At 44.2% G+C, this 19144-nt stretch overlaps 1 protein-coding gene across 1 annotated transcript in view; it reads left to right on the top strand.

Moving 5' to 3' along the window:
* The first annotated feature begins 231 nt into the window (after positions 1-231).
* Positions 232-19144, top strand: part of LOC115167983 (hematopoietic progenitor cell antigen CD34) — a 32792-nt gene continuing 13879 nt past the window's right edge. Inside the window, exon 1 of the mRNA XM_029722800.1 lies at positions 232-501. Within this exon, the coding sequence (XP_029578660.1) occupies positions 258-501 (244 nt within the window). The 5' untranslated portion in view covers positions 232-257. The remainder of the gene's footprint in view (positions 502-19144) is intronic.

Genomic DNA, 19144 nt, shown 5'->3' with positions numbered 1-19144 from the left:
GGATAGGTTTGCTGCTCCAGACAACAGCGCACAAATTCAGAATAGACAGATGTGATGATGCACACCCGGATTATATTACCACTCACACAGACCTACTACGCCCTGCTCACGCCCTGAATCACTTTCTACACACACACACACACACGAAAACGTCCAGCTGCATGAGAAGAGTTCAACTCAGCCAGTAAGAAAAGGGGTGTGGTGAAGGAGACTGAGAAGGAGGGATAGAGAGAGAGGGGGCAAAGGAGAGAGGCCATATGAAACCAGCAGAGCATAAGCCACGCTTTATCCTGCCAGTCTGTCCCGCTCCGCGAGCACAGGAAACACGCGACTCCCCCAGCCCTCACTCCCTCATTCATCACTCTCTTTCACACACTTCTACAGACACACACACACAGCGGCTCACAAAGGACTGGAGGATGGCTGTGTCCATGAGAAGAATGAATGGGTCCCGGAGAGGGATGGCTCTAGCCCTGGTTCTCTGTACTCTGCTCCTACACGGTGAGTACTACACCTCTTAAAGCATCTCCACCTGGCTCTTAAGTTATCTGTGTCTTACATGCTCAGTCTTAAACTATGGTTGAGTCAGTAAGTGAACTCTGTCAGCATGGCACCTCAGTAAACGGAACCTTGTAGTCCTTTGTCTTCTCTCTGAATCTGAGAAGCTAGGAGAGAGTTAGAAGATGAAAAAAAAGGCATAGTAAGGGAGAGAGAGTTTGTGAGCAAGTAGGATGATGCAACATGAACTCGTAACTTAAACTTTATGCCAAGATGTGAGCGTGCCAATCAAATGTACCATGATGTCATTTCCAGCACCTTAAATAGCATGTGAGTTTTGTCACAAGTGTGTTCAGTAATGCTTGTGTTATTATGTGACATGAAGCAGTTTGGAGCGTTATAGGGCTGCTGAAAAGTTGTAACGGTGGCCAGCTGACAAAGGGACCTCATGCAACTGCTCTGGAGTGGAAAGTTGCCGTTGAGAATAATTAGGGACTACATCCTGAGAAGGGTTTGTGTGTGTGTGAGCATAAAGATGTTTTATTGTCACACACACCGCATAGGCGCAGTGAAATATGTTGTTTTACAGGGTCAGCCATAGAAGTACTGCGCCCCTGGAGCAAATTAGGGATAAATGACTTTCTCAAGTGCACATTGACAGCTTTTTCACCTTTGTCGGCTCGAGTATTCGAAACAGCGACCTTTCTGTTACTGGCCCAATGCTCTAACGGCTGGTCTATCTGCCGTGTGTGTGTATGGGTGGAGAGCAAGCTTTTTCCAAAACGGGCTCTGCTCATTTCTGAAACATGGAGGTCCATTAAGCATAAGTTATTCAGATGTAATCTTTTTAAATGGGGAAATAAACTTCTGGGAGTTCAATCGGCATCTCTGCAGTGTGTTTGGGGGTCTTTCCATCTGTGTCCAGAAGTTTAATAGGAGAAGGAAGCTTATCCTGTGTCTGATTCCTGCTTGTCTTCTGAAGATGCAGGATGTGTGTGTGATGGGGAATTGACCATACATTATCTGTTGATTCAGCAGGGAGTAAAAATAGGTCCCTTAAGGGACGCCCCTTAAGTGGTGGCAACCGTCAAACTGTATGTGTGGTGGGGGGGGACCTCTTTTTCCCTCGTGTTGGGAAGGTGAGGGTAGAAGGTTCAGCAGTCTGGTCCAAATCACACTGTTAAGTCTGTTAATATAGATGATAATTGCATTGTGTTACGGCTTGGAGAGGAGACCGGTGGGACTGGTTTTGGTCTGGGATGACTTCTCCAGAGCTTAGTACTGGCTCATCTGGGCACTGGGACAGTAAAACATTAGTTCTAACCAGGAGGAGGAAAATAAACGATGAAAGCCTTAATGTTACTCCAAAGTGGACCAGAACGTGTCCTAAGAACATGTTCTATACGCACGGCACATTAGAAAGGCACATGTGTCACGAACCGGCTCGAAGTTCGTAAGAAAAACGGAGACAACGTGGAGATAAGGAATAACAAAATATATTTATTAACACCTTAAACTAAATACAATTAGCAATGGTGTATGTAGTCAGTAATCAGTAGTGTTAGTGAGTGGTTGCGTACATAAATGTGATAATGAGGGGTGTTGAAAGGTGCCAACGCAAACAAACAAAAATGCCACAACCAAACTCTATCAGTGTGTCTGCATGGAGAGAGTCTCCTCAATGAATGGGGGAAGAGGTGTATTTATCCCGGGACATACCCAGGCCAAGGTGTGTCCCATGTCGCTGACCACCCTCCCAGCTCCGCCCGCCGACATCCTAATAAGGAAAACAAGAGCAAAGAGAAAGAATACGGCAGACAGAGTGGGAGGGTCGTCACACATGCCAATTGCAGCAGTCTGGTTATTAGATTCACAAGATTTTAATGGAAGTTCATTAAGTGACTGCCCCCCCATAGGCCATGAAGGATGCGGTTTACTTCTGGCATTAAACAGCTATACTGTGATTTTTCCTTTTGATCGTATCATTGGAGAGTACCCTAATAAATGGTTAGATGTTCAACTGACTATCAACTGTTTGGGTTTATATTGTGAAATTGTTAGAATTAGAACATTACTGTACCTCAGTAAAACGTTACCCTTCCCGTTTCAGGTTAGCAGCTCTTTTTCAGCTCTTGCGTCTCACTTAGAGAATCAATAGCACAGGGGTGTTGCCACAAGTCCTCCCTATCTCCTCCCCCGTTCCAGACACAGCCAACCACACGCCACTGGTCACACTCACCTGCAACATAGTTGACACTTGTGCCAAAGGCACCGCTATGTGAATTTGCCAATGAATGGTCAGCATTTGGAACACATTTGAAAAACCTCTGCCAAACACAGAACATAAACGGCTATAGATTGTTGCCAGGATGATTCAGTTCTGTGTGTATGGCCTAGATCATTGGCATGTTTTGTAGAAGCTGGTGGTACTGATGTTGAAATGTAAAGATATTGAGTCTATAGAGAGGCCCTGTGTTCCATAGGTTGGATGTTAAGTTCCACGAAAATGACATATTGTCAAAGAGAAATACTATTTTAATGTTTCACAGTGAATTAACATTGTATCTATATTGGGGAGGGTTTTTTATCATGTCTTGGTAAGTTGATGCATCCAGCATCAGTCCAGAGGACAGTTGTGGTCTTGTTCTTGGAGGGTATTTTCTGTGGATAAGGTTTAATCGATGACACAGTGGAATTAGGACCAGTGATGTCATCAACCCAGGGAGGAGAGGCAGCTGATTCCAGAGTTCTATTAAATGACCTTGTTTGTGCTTCTACTCAAAAGAGCCAAACATGAGCCATTACAGTACAGGCCTCTGGATATATCTGGAAACTAATAAACTCATTTCCCAGAGGCCACTGGGCTTATCTTTCATACAAACATGCATGTTTGTGGATAGTCTGCTGCCTCTGGGGAGATATCATTGAGGTCAACCACATGACCCCCCCCCCCCCCCCCGACACTGGAGCTCCACTGTGGTGAGTTACAGTTGGAAGCTACAGTTAGTTGGGCCGTCATCTGCAGCAGTTGCAGCATGGCTATGGTGACTCAAGGTTTACTGTGGGTAACTGAGATGGGAGTCCTCTGTAACTGTAGTCCTTAGGGCTCCTAAGCACCTGACCACAGAAGGCCATGCATTCCAGTGGTGGATGCAGGGCTCAGATGTTGCAGCAGGAATGCCAATGCAAACCTTTTTAGAGGTGTCAACCACTGAGACCAACAACCCAGCCAACCAAAATTGGTTGTGTGGACGTTCCCACAACATTCATTAGGTCGCGGCAAATGTTCTTGTAACACAAAAACTGTCCAGTCATGCTGATGATTATAGAATTTTTGTATAAAATATTTGCCTGATGTTCTAAGAATGTTACTAGAAAACATTTAATCTCTTCTTTTAAGGTTCCCAGAATGTTTCATTAAGTTGTGGGATAAGATATGTTCCCAAAACACAAAAACTGTCCAGTTGTGTGGATGATTCTAAAATGTTTATTTTAGGGTGAAAAAACCATTCACCTGATGTTAAAAGAACTTTAACAGAACACATTTGGGCTGTTCTGTAAAGGTTCCCAGAACGTTTCTTTAGCTTGTTGGAACATTGTGGGGATATGATGAAAGAAAAAGCTTTTTTTATACACACTAATAATTCCATAATCATAATAGTCGAAATCGAAAACGCCGATTTAAAACATCTGATTTTCTGAGCAGTCTTTCAGATGATCAGGACAGGTTAAATCATGTTCCAGCGGTGTATTTGAACTATGCAGGTGCCAGCACCAGCAGCACAAGCCTCCCTCTTATGCGCGAGTGAAGTGAGTTCTGAAAAACTCCAAATATACGTCTTAAAAATAGTTCTCACACACAAACGTTATATGTCCGTTATTTTGGGGAATAGGCTTCTCAAAAATAGCATGGTCGCTGTGGTAGAACGTTTTATTTTGATTGCCGATTTTCCTGCATTTATCAAAGTCCTATCAGGTAGTCTGATTTCAGATGTGTCCATGTAAACAGGGTTATTAGGGAAATTGTTCTTCTTACAAAGCATGCAAACATTTAAATAAAACTATATTAATCTGAATATTCACAATGATCATATTATTGTGTGCATGTAACCAGTGCCGACCCGTCATTCAGGGCAGGTGCGGCTCTACCCCAACTGTTTTGAGCCCCACATTTTTAGCAAAAAAAAATATTACTATTTTGGCATTAATACATGTCACATCAATTTGCAAACAATGTAAAAAAATATATATCATTGAGTTAATAAAGCCGCATACAAACATGGCCTCTCTTGTTTTCTTGAGTAAGGCAGCTCCAAAATGCAGGTTTTTCAGCATAGCTCAGTGCTCTCTGTGGTGGTGGGGCAAGCTAGCAGAAAATAGGAGCGTTGTGCCATGATTGGCTTAGTGTTCTGTCACTCATGGGGACACTACATCACCACCAAGTGTAAGTCCTTAGTAAGGGTAGACATCGAAAGTTCAAGCCCTTTGGGTCCTGCCATAGTTACATTAGTAGTGCCCTTCCAAGAAGGCTCAAGGTCATTGGCCACAGATAAAATTACATCCAATCACGTTATATTTACAGTAGCTTTGATTGGACTGACTTTGAAAATCTTAGCTAGCAGTCATCATGAATCAAGTCGACAATCTACTGGCAAATACTTTTTAAATTATAGATAAAATGTATTGGTGCTCATCGGCCATTGGACATAAACATTGCACAACAAGTCGCAAATTCAACAATGAGTGGTTTGAAAGGAATCGGTGACAGTGGCTAACGAGCTCAGACTGGGAAAATACGTTTTGAACGGTCATCCAACTCGGAATTGTAAATCCGTCCTCTTTCTCTTTCGTTGATGAAATTGTTTAAATGTAACCTTTATTTAACTAGGCAAGTCAGTTAAGAACAAATTCTTATTTACAATGACAGCCTATCCAGGACAAACCCGGACGACGCTGGGTCAATTGTGCGCCGCTCTATGGGACTCCCAATCACAGCCAGATGTGATCCAGCCTGGATTCGAACCAGAGACTGTAGTGAGGCCTCTTGCACTGAGATGCAGAGCCTTAGACCACTGCGCCACTTGTCAAAAATGTATTGTATGCTGCTGCATAAATGATGTAATATGCCAGGGAGATATGTATACTGTAGCTAAGAAAGTAATACTATGCGTATGTTGTGTAGTAAGCTGGGTTAGGGTTCATTATTGACTACGTCCATCCTGGCTCGCTCATTAATGTCTTAATCGAAATGATGGATTGCCTCTATGCGCTTGTCGTCCCCTTATGCCATAGTTTGTACATCTCAATTGTCAGTAGAAACCACATTTTGTTTAAGCTAGTCAGCCATATCAGCTATGTTTTTTTAAAAGGCAGTAAATGAGGCTGAATGAACAGTTTCGCTGCCAGACAAGGCTCCTCTGATAGCCAGGTGTATTCATGGTAAGATGTTGGGACTACTGTTGGGACAGCTTTATGTAGGCCCTAACAGTTTGTGGGCACAGTTTGTCACCGTTATAGTGTAATTCATGTATTGTTTAGTGTTGTGTTGTGTCTTTGCTGGCATGCATCCCACTTTGTTTGTTTTTTGCCCCACCATGATTTACATGCTCAAATCACCACTGCATGTAACCGTACTCTGAATCAACTCAATGGTGTGTTAAGTGTGCGTTAAGCTAAACTAACGTTCTAACGTAATCTAGCGTTCTCTTCATATCCAAACCTGCTGTTTAAACTACGCACTTTCATTGATTCAGCATCTACACAGTCTCAAATATGCATCACTGAAATGGACCGGGTCATAAATGCTGCATGATGTCATATCAACGCCTCTTGGAATACATTAATGTGAGGAGCCCTAGCATCTGTAGAGAGGGGGGAATCTAGCTCTACCTTTACAGCTATATGGAGAAGAGAAAATACACTTGAATGTGTTTTAATTTCACGGTTGGGTTGGTATTCCAGTAGTTCGCTAAATGTGTCACTAATTCAGTGCTTGTGGCACAGTAGAGTGAGCCATTGTATTCCAAAGTATTTGCATCCATTCCAAACGGCTGAAGAGGGACAGACACAATGTGCATTCCTATCATTTGGGGGAATTCCAATCCTTGGCTCTCCTCACACCACATCCTTTTACATGTCTGAGTATTTTGTCTCTATGACAACCGCTTGATTGACCTTTTGATAGCCCGGCTAGACATTCAGGGTGGCGTGAAGCATGAAGCCTGGAAAAAATATGGACACCCAAAGCAGCACAGTGAACACCAACACAAAGAGGAGTGATGGCTCGATGTTTTAGCCGGTTGGACACCAGAGTACCAGTAGTTGGAGTGGGATCGGTTCTGAATCTCTTTTCTGTGCTATAAACTAACGGACAAAATACAAAGTTCAGTTTAAGGAGAGGCATTCCATTGCCAATTGGGAGATAAGATTGTGCCCTTCAAGTCTCCGTGCTTTGACTCTGCAATGGTCTCAGACAACCTCTCCGGCCAACATAAACAAGGGCAGAATATTGGCACTTTTTTTCTCATGGCTCCCTGCTATTGACAAGCATTCCATCAGTCCCAAGTCAGAATGGTTCACGGTGGACTCACATCATCCAGAAGGGGGTGTGGGGCTTTTTACATAACCGGTTGGCAGATAATGGTCTTATGATCGAGTGAGAGCAGGGTGTTGGGTGTGTGTCCTCTTTGGACTAGAGCTGGATTACAGTTAACTGGCAGTTTCCTCAGTGGTTTTGTAAAAACGAATATGTACCAGTCAAAATGAAGTTGAAATCATTTTGTTTGTCAGTGTCATTTCTGGCTAGAGGGTTCGACAGGAAATTTTCTCACAAACAAACACGACCGCTCCCCTTGGTCCAGTCGATTTCCTCGAACTCCGGACTATATCAACAAACACGCGTGCCATAACAAAGACCTCCTCCAATAACAAAGAGCTGTTCTCTTCAACAGAAAATCTCCATTTGGGCATTGGCTTCTAAAAAACGAAAACGAAGGCAACAAACCCAAGGTTAAGCACAATCACTACTGCCGACAATTACCTTTTTAGGACAAGGGACTGGACAAAGGCAAAATACTGTAGACTCTAGCAACAATATTTACCCAGCTAAACAGTCTTAATGAATTACAGACGGTGTGTTACCATTCAAATATTGCTGTCCTCATTATGACTGCTTCCAGCAATCTTTTTGTTCCTTATTCCCCTGGCAGTTTTACAGCTGTTGTGGCATTAACAAAAAGCTGCATCCCAAATACCACCCTCTCCCCAACATGGTGCACTACTTTTTAACAGAGCCCTATGGGCCCTGGTCAAAATTATTCCACTACATATGGAATTATGGTGCCATTTGGGATTATACCAAGGAGCAACAACATTCTCCTCTCTGCCAAGTTCTCTTTCATTTCAACTCACCACCGCAACCTGCTAGAGAGCAGAAACATTTTGGGAGCTTCTAGACAAAACTCCTCCACACTAAAGTCAGTGAATCTAATGAACAACCATGAAATTAAGGGACATTTCAAAACATCGACATGGACTCACGCTGTATCTGTGTGTCTTTCGCCAATGCTTACATGAGCTCAGCCTCTGTGTTGAAACCATATCACAAATTTAGCACATGGTCATTTGATGTGACAGATTGTCAGAATAGAAAACCACAGTGGGTTTACAAGAACAGTAAGTCTATGGCAAGTGTACATCTAAGGCAAGACATGCTTGTCAAGAGAAGGCAGAGTGAGGCAAGGCTCTCAAGGGTATTTAGTTTAGCCTGGGAAATAAAGGATTTTTAATGAGGGTTGGCTGAGGCCCTTTCACTGCTAGAGTAATTGCTCCTGGTAATTAATGTTCAGCTAGAAACTCGTTGGGGCCCTTTATGCTGCTGGCTAATTTGAAAACATAAGATTACATCCTGTTCCTGCTTTCAATGGCACTCTGTCTGTCTGTCTGTCTGTCTGTCTGTCTGTCTGTCTGTCTGTCTGTCTGTCTGTCTGTCTGTCTGTCTGTCTGTCTGTCTGTCTGTCTGTCTGTCTGTCTGTCTGTCTGTCTGTTTGTGTAGGGGCCCTGGTGTCTGGGAAGGTCTCTGCGGGGTAATCAGGGCGTTTTAACCAGTCAGTCTTTTATTCTTCACACCCTAAACCACTGCATAAAGCCAGCCAGTGGAGGAGGACTATAAATGTAGATATCCTAAACACAGCCTCTCCCCATTCTCTTCCCACTCTGATGTCAAAAAGCTGTGGGAACTCATCCAGCAAAATTTGCACTCAGCAACAGTAACAGCCCAGGCAGCTTTGGTTCTGACAGTGGGAGCTGTGAGGCGAGGAACAGGCCTGTCAGAGCAGCTGGTATTTGGTCTATATCCCAAATGGCACCCTATTCCCTACATAATACACTACTTTTGACTGGAGCTCTATGGGCCTTGGTAAAAAGTAGTACACTATGTAGGGAATAGGTTGCCACTTGGGATGCAGATTTGGTGTAGAGGAGCGAGGAGCCGGCCCAGCCCTATCCTTCAGTAATGAGATGAATGGACTATTTAGGAAACAGAGGCTTAAGTTACGGAGGGGCTGCCTGCCCAAACTATTTTGATGAGAGCGTTGTTAGTGCTGGAAAAACACCATGCCCATTTATTAAGCTTATAACAAAGCCTCATCCACATTCAGGCCTTTTTGCCCTAGAATGGATTTCGAAAGCAGATTTATGGAAATCGATTCTTGGCATAGTTCACAACAAACTTGTGACAGTCACAATATATAGAAATATTCCTGTGGCAGTATAGAACCTTACATGTAGCCTATGAGTGATGGCTGTCTGTCGTTATGGGGTAATTGGTGAACCTGCTGTGTGTGTGTCTATGGGAGGCCTGCTGGGTATTGTCGATGGCCCCAGCATACTCACCTCTGAGGCTTAGTGAAGTCTCAGCATGCCGCGTGCCGTGAGAGCCATATCCTGTCCAAGGATGTGCATGGATCATAACATTCCACCGTCTGTCGCTAAAAACACTAAGATGTTGCCGCAGTGGATAGCAGTCGTTTTACAGGCTGCTGACCAATTCTGCTATTGTTTTTTATGCTGATTTGAACTTGTTCGAGACTATCCTATCAACGGGACTTGAACTGTAATATTCTATGTTTCAAGGAGTCGTCCCCACAGTACATATGGACTTGGTTGACTTGCTGACTAGTAGGAATGGGATCCCTTTTCAGCCTCCCTGGAAATCCACCCTGGCCTGTTTCTGAGGTGGGGTGCGTGGGGGCTCTATTAGGAGAACACATGAGACTTCCGTTTTATAGCACAATTGAAATGTAAAGGTAATTACCAATTGAGCCGACATACAGTATCAATCAAATGTTTGGACACACCTACTCATTCAAGGTTTACTATTTTCTACATTATAGAATAATAGTGAAGACATCAACTATGAAATAACACATATGGAATCTTGTAGTAACCAAAAAAGTGTTAAACAAATCAAAATATATATTTTATATTTGAGATTCTTCAAAGTTGCCACCCTTTGCCTTGATGACAGTTTTGCACAAAGAATATTCCAAAACATGCATTCTGTTTGCAATGAGGCACTAAAGTAATACTACAAAAAATGTGGCAAACTAATTCACGTTTTGTCCTGAATACAAACTGTTATGTTTGTGGCAAATCCAACGCAACATATTAATGAGTACCAATCTCCATATTTTCAAGCATAGTGGTGACTGCATCAAGTTATGGTTATGCTGGTAAATCGTTAAGGACTGGGAAAATCAATCTACACTGGAGTTGCTTACCAAGAAGACAGTGAATGTTTCTGAATGGCCAAGTTACAGTTTTGACATAAATCTGCTTGCAAATCTATGGCAAGACCTAAAAATGGTCTAGCAATGACCAACAACCAATTTGACAACTTGAAGAATTTTAAAAAGAATACTGGGCAAATGACTCACTGAGAGACTCACTGCTGCAATCGCTGCCAAAGGTGATTCTAACATGTATTGACTCAGGGGGTTGAATACTTATCTAATCAATATACTATATATTAGTGTGTATTTTTTTTCCATGTTTAAAAAAAAATAATACAAATGTTAGCATTTTTCTTCTCCTTTTGACATTAGTATTTTGTGTAGATCATTGACAAAAAATGACAATTAAATACAATTTAATCCCACTTTGTAACACAAGAATGTGGGAAAAGTCAAGAGGTGTGAATACTTTGAAGGCGCTGTATATGTACTTATTATTGCTAATAATGCTGTGTGCCTTTTTAAAAATCTATAACTGTGGTTCCTGTTGTTGCAGGAACTGTTATCTATGTCAAAGACTGCTTGTGGAAATGAGTTTGTGGTTAACAAAATGTACCTGTTAGCGTGCATTAAGACACATTACCCAAGGGAGGGGGAAGTTCCCGAGCCCAGAATAGAAATATTGGTTCATAAGCTTAGCCAAGTGTGCCAGAAGCTGACGATGCATTGACCAACGCATTCCGTCTAAGAAGTATTGATGAAGTCATAGCACACTGTATTGACGAAGTAACTGCTGTGTTAAGGAAGTGCTGCTTAATAGTCTTGCCGTCCTAAGGAAGTTCTGTTTGTGTATTATTTGAGTCCGCCTGCACTTCAGTTCGGAGGTGAGCCCAAGGGTGTAGGCTGAGCCTGAGGCCTGTCTGTCTCTGAGTGGCTCCTGACGTCAAGGGGCTCTTGATCGTCTGCCTGAGACTAGGCAGGGCTAGGGAGAGAGACAGACAGGGGTTCCCCAGGGAGACTGACATCTGCAGTGCTGAACCCCACCCTGTTGGAGGCCCCCAGGACCCTACCCTGCTACAGGCCAGGCCACATCCACAGCCCTCCCCAGGCCCTAATTACAGAGGGGTTAGAGAGGCCATGCTCTCTGTGCGCCCCTTTTAATTCAGTGTGGAGATGTTTGTTTTGTTTCAGTCTCTATTCTCCTTCCCCACCCTGCATCCCTTACACTAGGATAACACAAAGGGTCAGAGATGGCTATCGCAATGGGAAAAGGTTTCAGAGGGAAGAGTAGAGGGAGCGAGGAAGAGACAGGGACACGTGAGAGTAAGTGCGAATAGCAGACGTCTTCACAATAAATGATCAAAAACTTCACAATATTTACATGACATTTGAGTCATTTTCAGATGCTGTTATACCAAAAGCAAGCATCTACAAAAGAACCCAATAAATCAGGGTTTAATGGTCTGTAATTGAGGCATTGTGGTGGGCGACGAAAGCAGACAGATACGTGGCACGGCCAGTGGTACAGAGTAAACATGATGCCACACAGTTTGTTGATCTCTCCACACGACATTCCTCCTGGCTGGGCTGGGGAGTCGGCCCGAGTTCAGCCAGATCGTTTACAGCAGCCAAATGGCAAAAGTCACTCAAACCTCAGTCGTGTGCTCCTTAGACCCTCCTGGGGATATGGGGGGACACTGGGTCCTTTTCTAGTGCAAGGTCACACACACAGATACCAAACGCACACATGAAGATTCACTGGGGCTTGAGGTGAGAGAACATGTTCCACTGTTCTCCATGACCTCTTCTATTAGATGTGCTCATCGAGACGTCTCTCTGTTTCCGTTCAAATCAAATAAAAGTGTACTGGTCGCGTGCACAGTTTAGCAGATGTTATAGCGGGTGCAGGGAAATGCTGGTTTTACTAGCTCCTAACAGTGCAGTAAAATGTCAAACAAGTACACAATCAAAAAAAAATAATTAAGAAATGTCAATGAATCCAGTTAACAACTCTAACACTATCAGTAATCCAAATGCAATCTATGCGTATATACACCAAAAATATATACCAAGAATGGCCCTTGGACAGAGTGATCTCCAGCCTTGTCCTCGTCAACACTCACACCTGTGTTAACAAGAGAATCACTGACATGATGTCAGCTGGTCCGTTTGTGGCAGGGCTGAAATGCAGTGGAAATGTTTTTGGGGGATTCAGTTCATTTGCATGGCAAAGAGGGACTTTGCAATTAATTGCAATTCATCTGATCCCTCTTCATAACATTCTGGAGTATATGCAAATTGCCATCATACAAGCTCAGGCAGCAGACTTTGTGAATATTAATATTTGTGTCATTCTCAAAACTTTTGGCCACGACTGTACACAGAGAGTTAACATTAATAATATGCATGTCAATCTCTCCTGGCTCAAAGTGGAGGAGAGTTTGACTTCATCACTACTTGTATGTGTGAGAGGTATTGACATGTTGAATGCACCGAGCTGTCTGTTTGAACTACTGGCACACAGCTTGGACACCCATGCATACCCCACAAGACATGCCACCGGAGGTCTCTTCACAGTCCCCAAGTCCAGAACAGACTATGGGAGGCGCACAGTACTACATAGAGCCATGACTACATGGAACTCTATTCCACATCAAGTAAATCATGCAAGCAGTACAATTAGAATTAAAAAACAGCAGAGACTGTAAAGCAACACAAACACAGGCACAGACACATGCATACAAACACATGATAACATACGCACTATACACACACGAACACATGGATTTTGTGTTGTAAATATGTGGTAGAGTATGGGCCTGAGAGAACACACTTAATATTGTGTGAAATCTGTTATGAATATATTGTAATGTTAAAAAAATGTATAATTGCCTTAACTTTGTTAGACCCCAGGAAGAGTAGCTGCTGCCTTGGCAGGAACTAATGGGGATCCATAATAAACCCCAGGAAGAGTAGCTGCTGCCTTGGCAGGAACTAATGGGGATCCATAATAAACCCCAGGAAGAGTAGCTGCTGCCTTGGCAGGCACTAATGGGGATCCATAATAAACCCCAGGAAGAGTAGCTGCTGCCTTGGCAGGAACTAATGGGGATCCATAATAAACCCCAGGAAGAGTAGCTGCTGCCTTGGCAGGAAATAATGGGGATCCATAATAAACCCCAGGAAGAGTAGCTGCTGCCTTGGCAGGTACTAATGGGGATCCATGTACAAAACATTATGAACACCTGCTCTTTCCATGAGACAGACTGACCAGGTGAATCCAGGTGAAAGCTATGATCCCTCATTGATGTCACCTGTTAAATCCACTTTAATCAGTGTAGATGAAGGGGAGGAGACAGGTTAAAGAATGAGTTTTAAGCCTTGAGACATGGATTGTGTATGTGTGCCATTCGGAGGTTGAATGGGCAAGACTAAAAGTGCCTTTGAATGGGGTATGGTAGTATGTAGTTTCCTGTGTGTATCAAGAATGGTCCACCACTTGACACTATGGCATTGGAGTCAACATGGGCCAGCCCCCTTGTGGAATGCTTTCGACACCTTGTAGTCCATACCCTGACTGAATGGAGGTTTTTCTGAGGACAAAAGGGGGTCCAACTCAATATTAGGAAGGTGTTCCTAATGTTTTGTTCACTCAGTGTATGTACAACAGTATATATTTCAGTGAGCTATGTCAAGAATCCAGTAGATTAATACACAGTGTGAAAACATTATAAAAGAAATGGTCCAGTGTTTTAATGTCTTTATATACTGTACATGGGACATCAGCGTTGTGTGTGTGTGTGTGTGTGTGTGTGTGTGTGTGTGTGTGTGTGTGTGTGTGTGTGTGTGTGTGTGTGTGTGTGTGTGTGTGTGTGAGAGAGAGAGAGTTCAGGAGTCTGTGTGTGTAGCTTGTGTGTGTTTTGTGTGACTGAGTGTTTGTTACTATGTGTGCAAAAAAGTCTCCAAGGTGCAGGACAGAGTACTGGCCCGGTAGACAGCTTGTGATTGCTGTTCAATAGTCTGATGGCCTATCGATAGAAGCTGCTTCCAAGCCTCTTGGTCACAGCTCTGATACACTTGTACCGTCTGCTAGACTGTAGCAGAGTGAGCAGTCCGTGGCTGAGGTCCTTAATGACTTTCTTGGCCTTCCTTCGACACAGTGCTGTAAATATCCTGGAGGGCAGGCAGGGAGCCCCGATAGCATGCCGAGCTGACCGTACCACCCTCTGAAGGGCCTTGCGGTTCAGGACTGTGCAGTCGTTGTACCAGGCGTTGATGCAGCCAACACTCAACGGTGAATGCGTGGACGTTTGACTTCTTCAGCCGCCTGAGGTTGAGGCGCTGCTGTTCCTTCTTCACCACGGTGTTGATGTGATGGGACCATCGACCACCGTTGGTCCTGCTGTGATCAAAACGTTTTTACCCCGAGATGTCATCATCTCACCTGGCATGGGTCCTGTCACATCTGCTCCCTGTGTGTGTGTGTGTTTTCCAAGTGGGTTAGGTAAACTGGCTGCCCTGTTCCTGACCCACAGACTCACTACACTGCTCTGCCATGTGCACTAGCAGTGCGGAACAAACAAATGATCCTTTTGCAATCTTTCCCCTCTGCGCTCTTGCAAATCTGGCAACCAAATGTTATGCGTTTCGCTTTGGAGACCCGAGCTGCTCAGGAGCACAATCTGTTCCATTGGTGCCATGATGACATCAGAGTGAGGGGCCAGGAAACACTCTCCACAGAGCTGGATAGGGCCTGGACCCTGTCTGAGAGGAGCTGGCGACACACACACACACTGGACTCCTCTCTGCACAAACACAGACACACCCACACCCAAAGTCACATCTCAAACTCTCACTGTAAGAGTCTGTCCTCAAATTAAACAACTACATCCGCCTGGATTGACGGATCCTTTGGTTTCATTGTCTGTGTACCGCTGTGTACATGTGCAATGAATTGAACTGTAAAAACAGCAGCCATCAACTATTATGGGCGAATAGATTAATGTGTATAACTCTCTTTAGTCCCCGTGATATGCAACTTTTCAGGGAAGCCAGGAAGCAATACACACAGCCAGTTACGAAAGCCAAAGGCTAGCTTTCTCAAACAGAAATGTGCATCCTGTAGCACTAATTCCAAAAAGTTTTGGGTTACTGTAAAGTCCATGGAGAATAAGAGCACCACTTCCCAGCTGCCCACTGCACTGAGGCAAGGAAACACTGTCACCACCGATAAATCCATGATAATCGAGAATTTCAAGAAGCATTTCTCTACGGCTGGCCATGCTTTCCACCTGGCTACCCCAACCCCGGCCAACAGCTCTGCACCCCCCGCAGCAACTGGCCCAAGCCCCCCCTGCTTCTCCTTCACCCAAATCCAGACAGCTGATGTTCTGAAAGAGCTGCAAAATCTGGATCCCTACAAATCAGCTGGGCTAGAAAATCTGGACCCTCTCTTCCTAAAATAATCCGCCGCCATTGTTACAACCCCTATTAGGCGTCTGTTCAACCTCTCTTTCATATCGTCTGTGATTCGTAAAAATTGGAAAGCTGCCGCGGTCATCCCCCTCTTCAAAGGGGGAGACACGTTTGACCCTAACTGTTACAGACCTATATCCATCCTGCCTGTGTTGTTGTTTGTGTCGCAATGCTTTGCTTTATCTTGGCCAGGTTGCAGTTGTAAATGAGAACTTGCTCTCAACTTGCTCTCAACTGGCCTACCTGGTTAACTAAAATAAAATAAAATAAAATAGTCCAGACACAATCCCCCAAGCTCGCTCGCACAGCGTATGCGTGTCAGGATTAGGGTTAGGGGGAGGTACAGAGGGCCCATATCTCAGATTTAGCTAGAAGGGCCAAATGGAGGTTGCCTGGCTGGTTGGGAAGCAAAAACAAATGTGGGATCTGGCATTCGTACAGACATCAACACACGTAAATTAATGATAAGAGACATCGTCCCTCCCGCTCATAATCCTCTCCCTCCACTCCCCCACTCCTCCACGGTTGGTTTGCCCCGAGCAGCGATGGGAGGACTTGGTCTCTCTCCAGGCCAGGAGCAGAGCCCATGGGGCCTCTAACATCTGCTATGGTAACCTTGTTTGCTATGGCAACAGGGCCAATAAAGAGAACTACTCTCACAGTTTTTTTTGTGAGTGTTGTATCAGCTCCAACAGGGGAGTTTCATGGGAGAAGAACCTATTATGTGTTTGTGGGGCTTATGAATGTACCATAAGTTTTCAGGTCTGCACATTTGGGTGTGTGCGTTCATAGTGACAGTGGTGGTGGCTCATCGTTAAAACGACCTGCGATTTATAAATACAATTTATCCCTTGTGACCTCCCTTGAACTCTCGATATAAAAAAACGATTGTGTACAGTCGTGAAATACACACTTTCAGGAATAGTGCACATGTATTTATGGATATGTAGATACTATAGACAGTCACGCTGTACATATATCAAGTATGTCAAGTCAGTGACCTCATCCAGTGACATACACCGCTCGCCTAAGACAATATAACCATGGAGTCAACCTCCTCATCATAGATCAACCCAACAGAAATATCTACAGACACGTCTCTGCAGTGTGTCAGGCAGATCGATGGCTGTCCTCTCCTCTTATTTGGCCATAGAACCTTACTACTAACTACTGTATCATGTGCCAACAGTGTAATTGCGGTTGATGGGTTAGGCCACAGCCAGGCTGTAGAGGCAGACCACAGGCCACTGTCACGGCCACACTGCAACCCATGATTTAGTGGCCTATGGTGGCCATGCCTCATCACCACACTGTGAAACGTGCTAAAACAGACAGGGTAGCATTGGCTGTGGATGGCTGAGTGTATTGAAGGGATTGTGGCCACCGCCTCACACTAGGTCAATGGTTTGACTTTCACTGGTTTTCAGGCTCAATGCTCCAAGACCTCCAAAACAAAACACACTCCTACAGGAAAGAAGAAAAGGTGTGTGTTTATGTGGAGTGTGAGTTTTTTTAGCGTACCTGTGTGTGTGTGTGTGTGTGTGTGTGTGTGTGGGCTGAGAGCAAGCTCATGTGGTGGTCTGACACGGTAATGGAGTGAGGGGCTAATGGAAGGGCTTGGCTGGGGGTTAGGTAAGATTTCTCAATCAGCCCTCAGCTGTGCAGTGTCCACTGAAGCCTCCCTCCCAGACAGGCTTAACACATTCTAAGCTCGCTTCGAGGCAGACAATACTGAGTCATCCAGGAACGCTCCGGACGACCAGGTGTTTTCGCTCTCCGAGGCTGACTTGAGGAAATCTCTCAAAATAATAAATACTCACAAAGCCACCAGCCCAGATGGCCCCTTGTGTGTGCTCTGACCAGCTGGTGGGCATCTTCTCAGAACGTTTCAACCTGTCCCTGTCCCAGGCTGTAGTCCCCACTTGCTTCAAGGAGACCACCATCATCCCAGTGCCCAAAAAGACCAAGGTGACATGTCCAAATGACTATCGTCCCGTCCCACTCACTCCGGTCATCATGAAGTGCCTTGAGAGGCTGGTCATGGCCCATATCAAGGCCAGCATGCCAGGCACACACTCCAATTTGCCTACCACTCCAACAGATCCCCGGGAGAGCCACTTCCATCGCTATTCACACGGCCCTAACACATCTGGGCAAGAAGAACACCTACGTGAGAACGCTGTTCATTCACTACAGTTCATTGTTCCAAAACTCCATCCCACCAAAACAGGCTGAAATTTCAAGCAGTCTTTTCAAACGGCTCTTACACTAAAAGGTCATTATCAATTTCACGGTATTATTCCAACCTCATAGTGTGGAAATGTGTATATAAAACACAGGAAATTCACATTTTTGACTGCACTGGGCCTTTTTTAAAAGTTGAATTCATTCCCAGCTAAGCCAATTAAAATGTATACCCCGCTCTGCACAATGTCAAGATTGAATTGTAGCACATTTTACAGGGCTTAGTGTGCAGTTCTGTACACACGCTATCACTGTGGCTACTTGGCAGCTATTAGCCAAGGAAAATACTGAGGTAATGCTTTAAACTTGTTGACGATTCTCGCTAACTAGAACTAGCTAACTTTCTAATCCTTACAAAGACGTTGGCTACCATCCACATCTGTGGTTGGCAGTATGTTCAATTCTTGAAATCATCATCGCAATAGAAGAAAAAGGAAGTTATTAAGATAAACAACGTGTTGCGGTGAGGTGTGCTCATAAGCTCTGATTAGGCCGCAGTGTTGGGTAGAATACTGTTCCAGTTATAGATAGGGCTTTACAAACCACACTTGTTTCCACCCACATCAGGAAGTGTTTAAACTGTTAACTTGCAGTGTAAAGCTAGCGCCGGTTAACCATACACAGATGTTTTTATTTATTTTATGTGTGTTTTAAAAAACTGTGTTTTGTTAACTTTAAAGGGTTGTGGCCAGAGAAATGTACGTGACATATATGCGAAGTTTACATCTTTGAGCCGGTGCCCAGAAAACAGTGGTTATCTTCATGTACTGTGCCATATCTCGGTAAACCTGCTTTTAACAACTTGTACACACGGAGACAAGCACAGGGCCTCCGCTGTGTTAGGGTAGAAGAATACGTGTGTCTTTGTCAGTGTAACTAAATAGCCCAGCTGAGGGTTATTGACGGTTGTGGAGCACGGCCAGTCCTTTGATGGAGCATTAGTTTGCATTCTGGAGCCTGGGTGACAATGAGTTTGGACTCTAGAATGCCAGCTCAGCAACATTTGGACAGACAAATAAATCATATCAAATTATTTTCAAAATGTACTTGCTCGTTATGAATCAGCATTCTAGGGTTAGGCTTAAAGCAACATTTGTCAGTTATCTTAAAAATGTCCACTCTGGCCCCAATTGCAAGTGTAGAACCAATAAGCCTATAGCAACCGTAGACTCCAACAATAACAAAACATGATAAAA

This window comes from Salmo trutta, chromosome 30 (genome assembly GCF_901001165.1).
Source record: "Salmo trutta chromosome 30, fSalTru1.1, whole genome shotgun sequence".
NCBI classification, from domain to species: Eukaryota; Metazoa; Chordata; class Actinopteri; order Salmoniformes; family Salmonidae; genus Salmo; species Salmo trutta.
The sequence above is the reverse complement of the archived record's forward strand: the minus strand, read 5'-3'. Positions and strand labels throughout refer to the sequence as shown.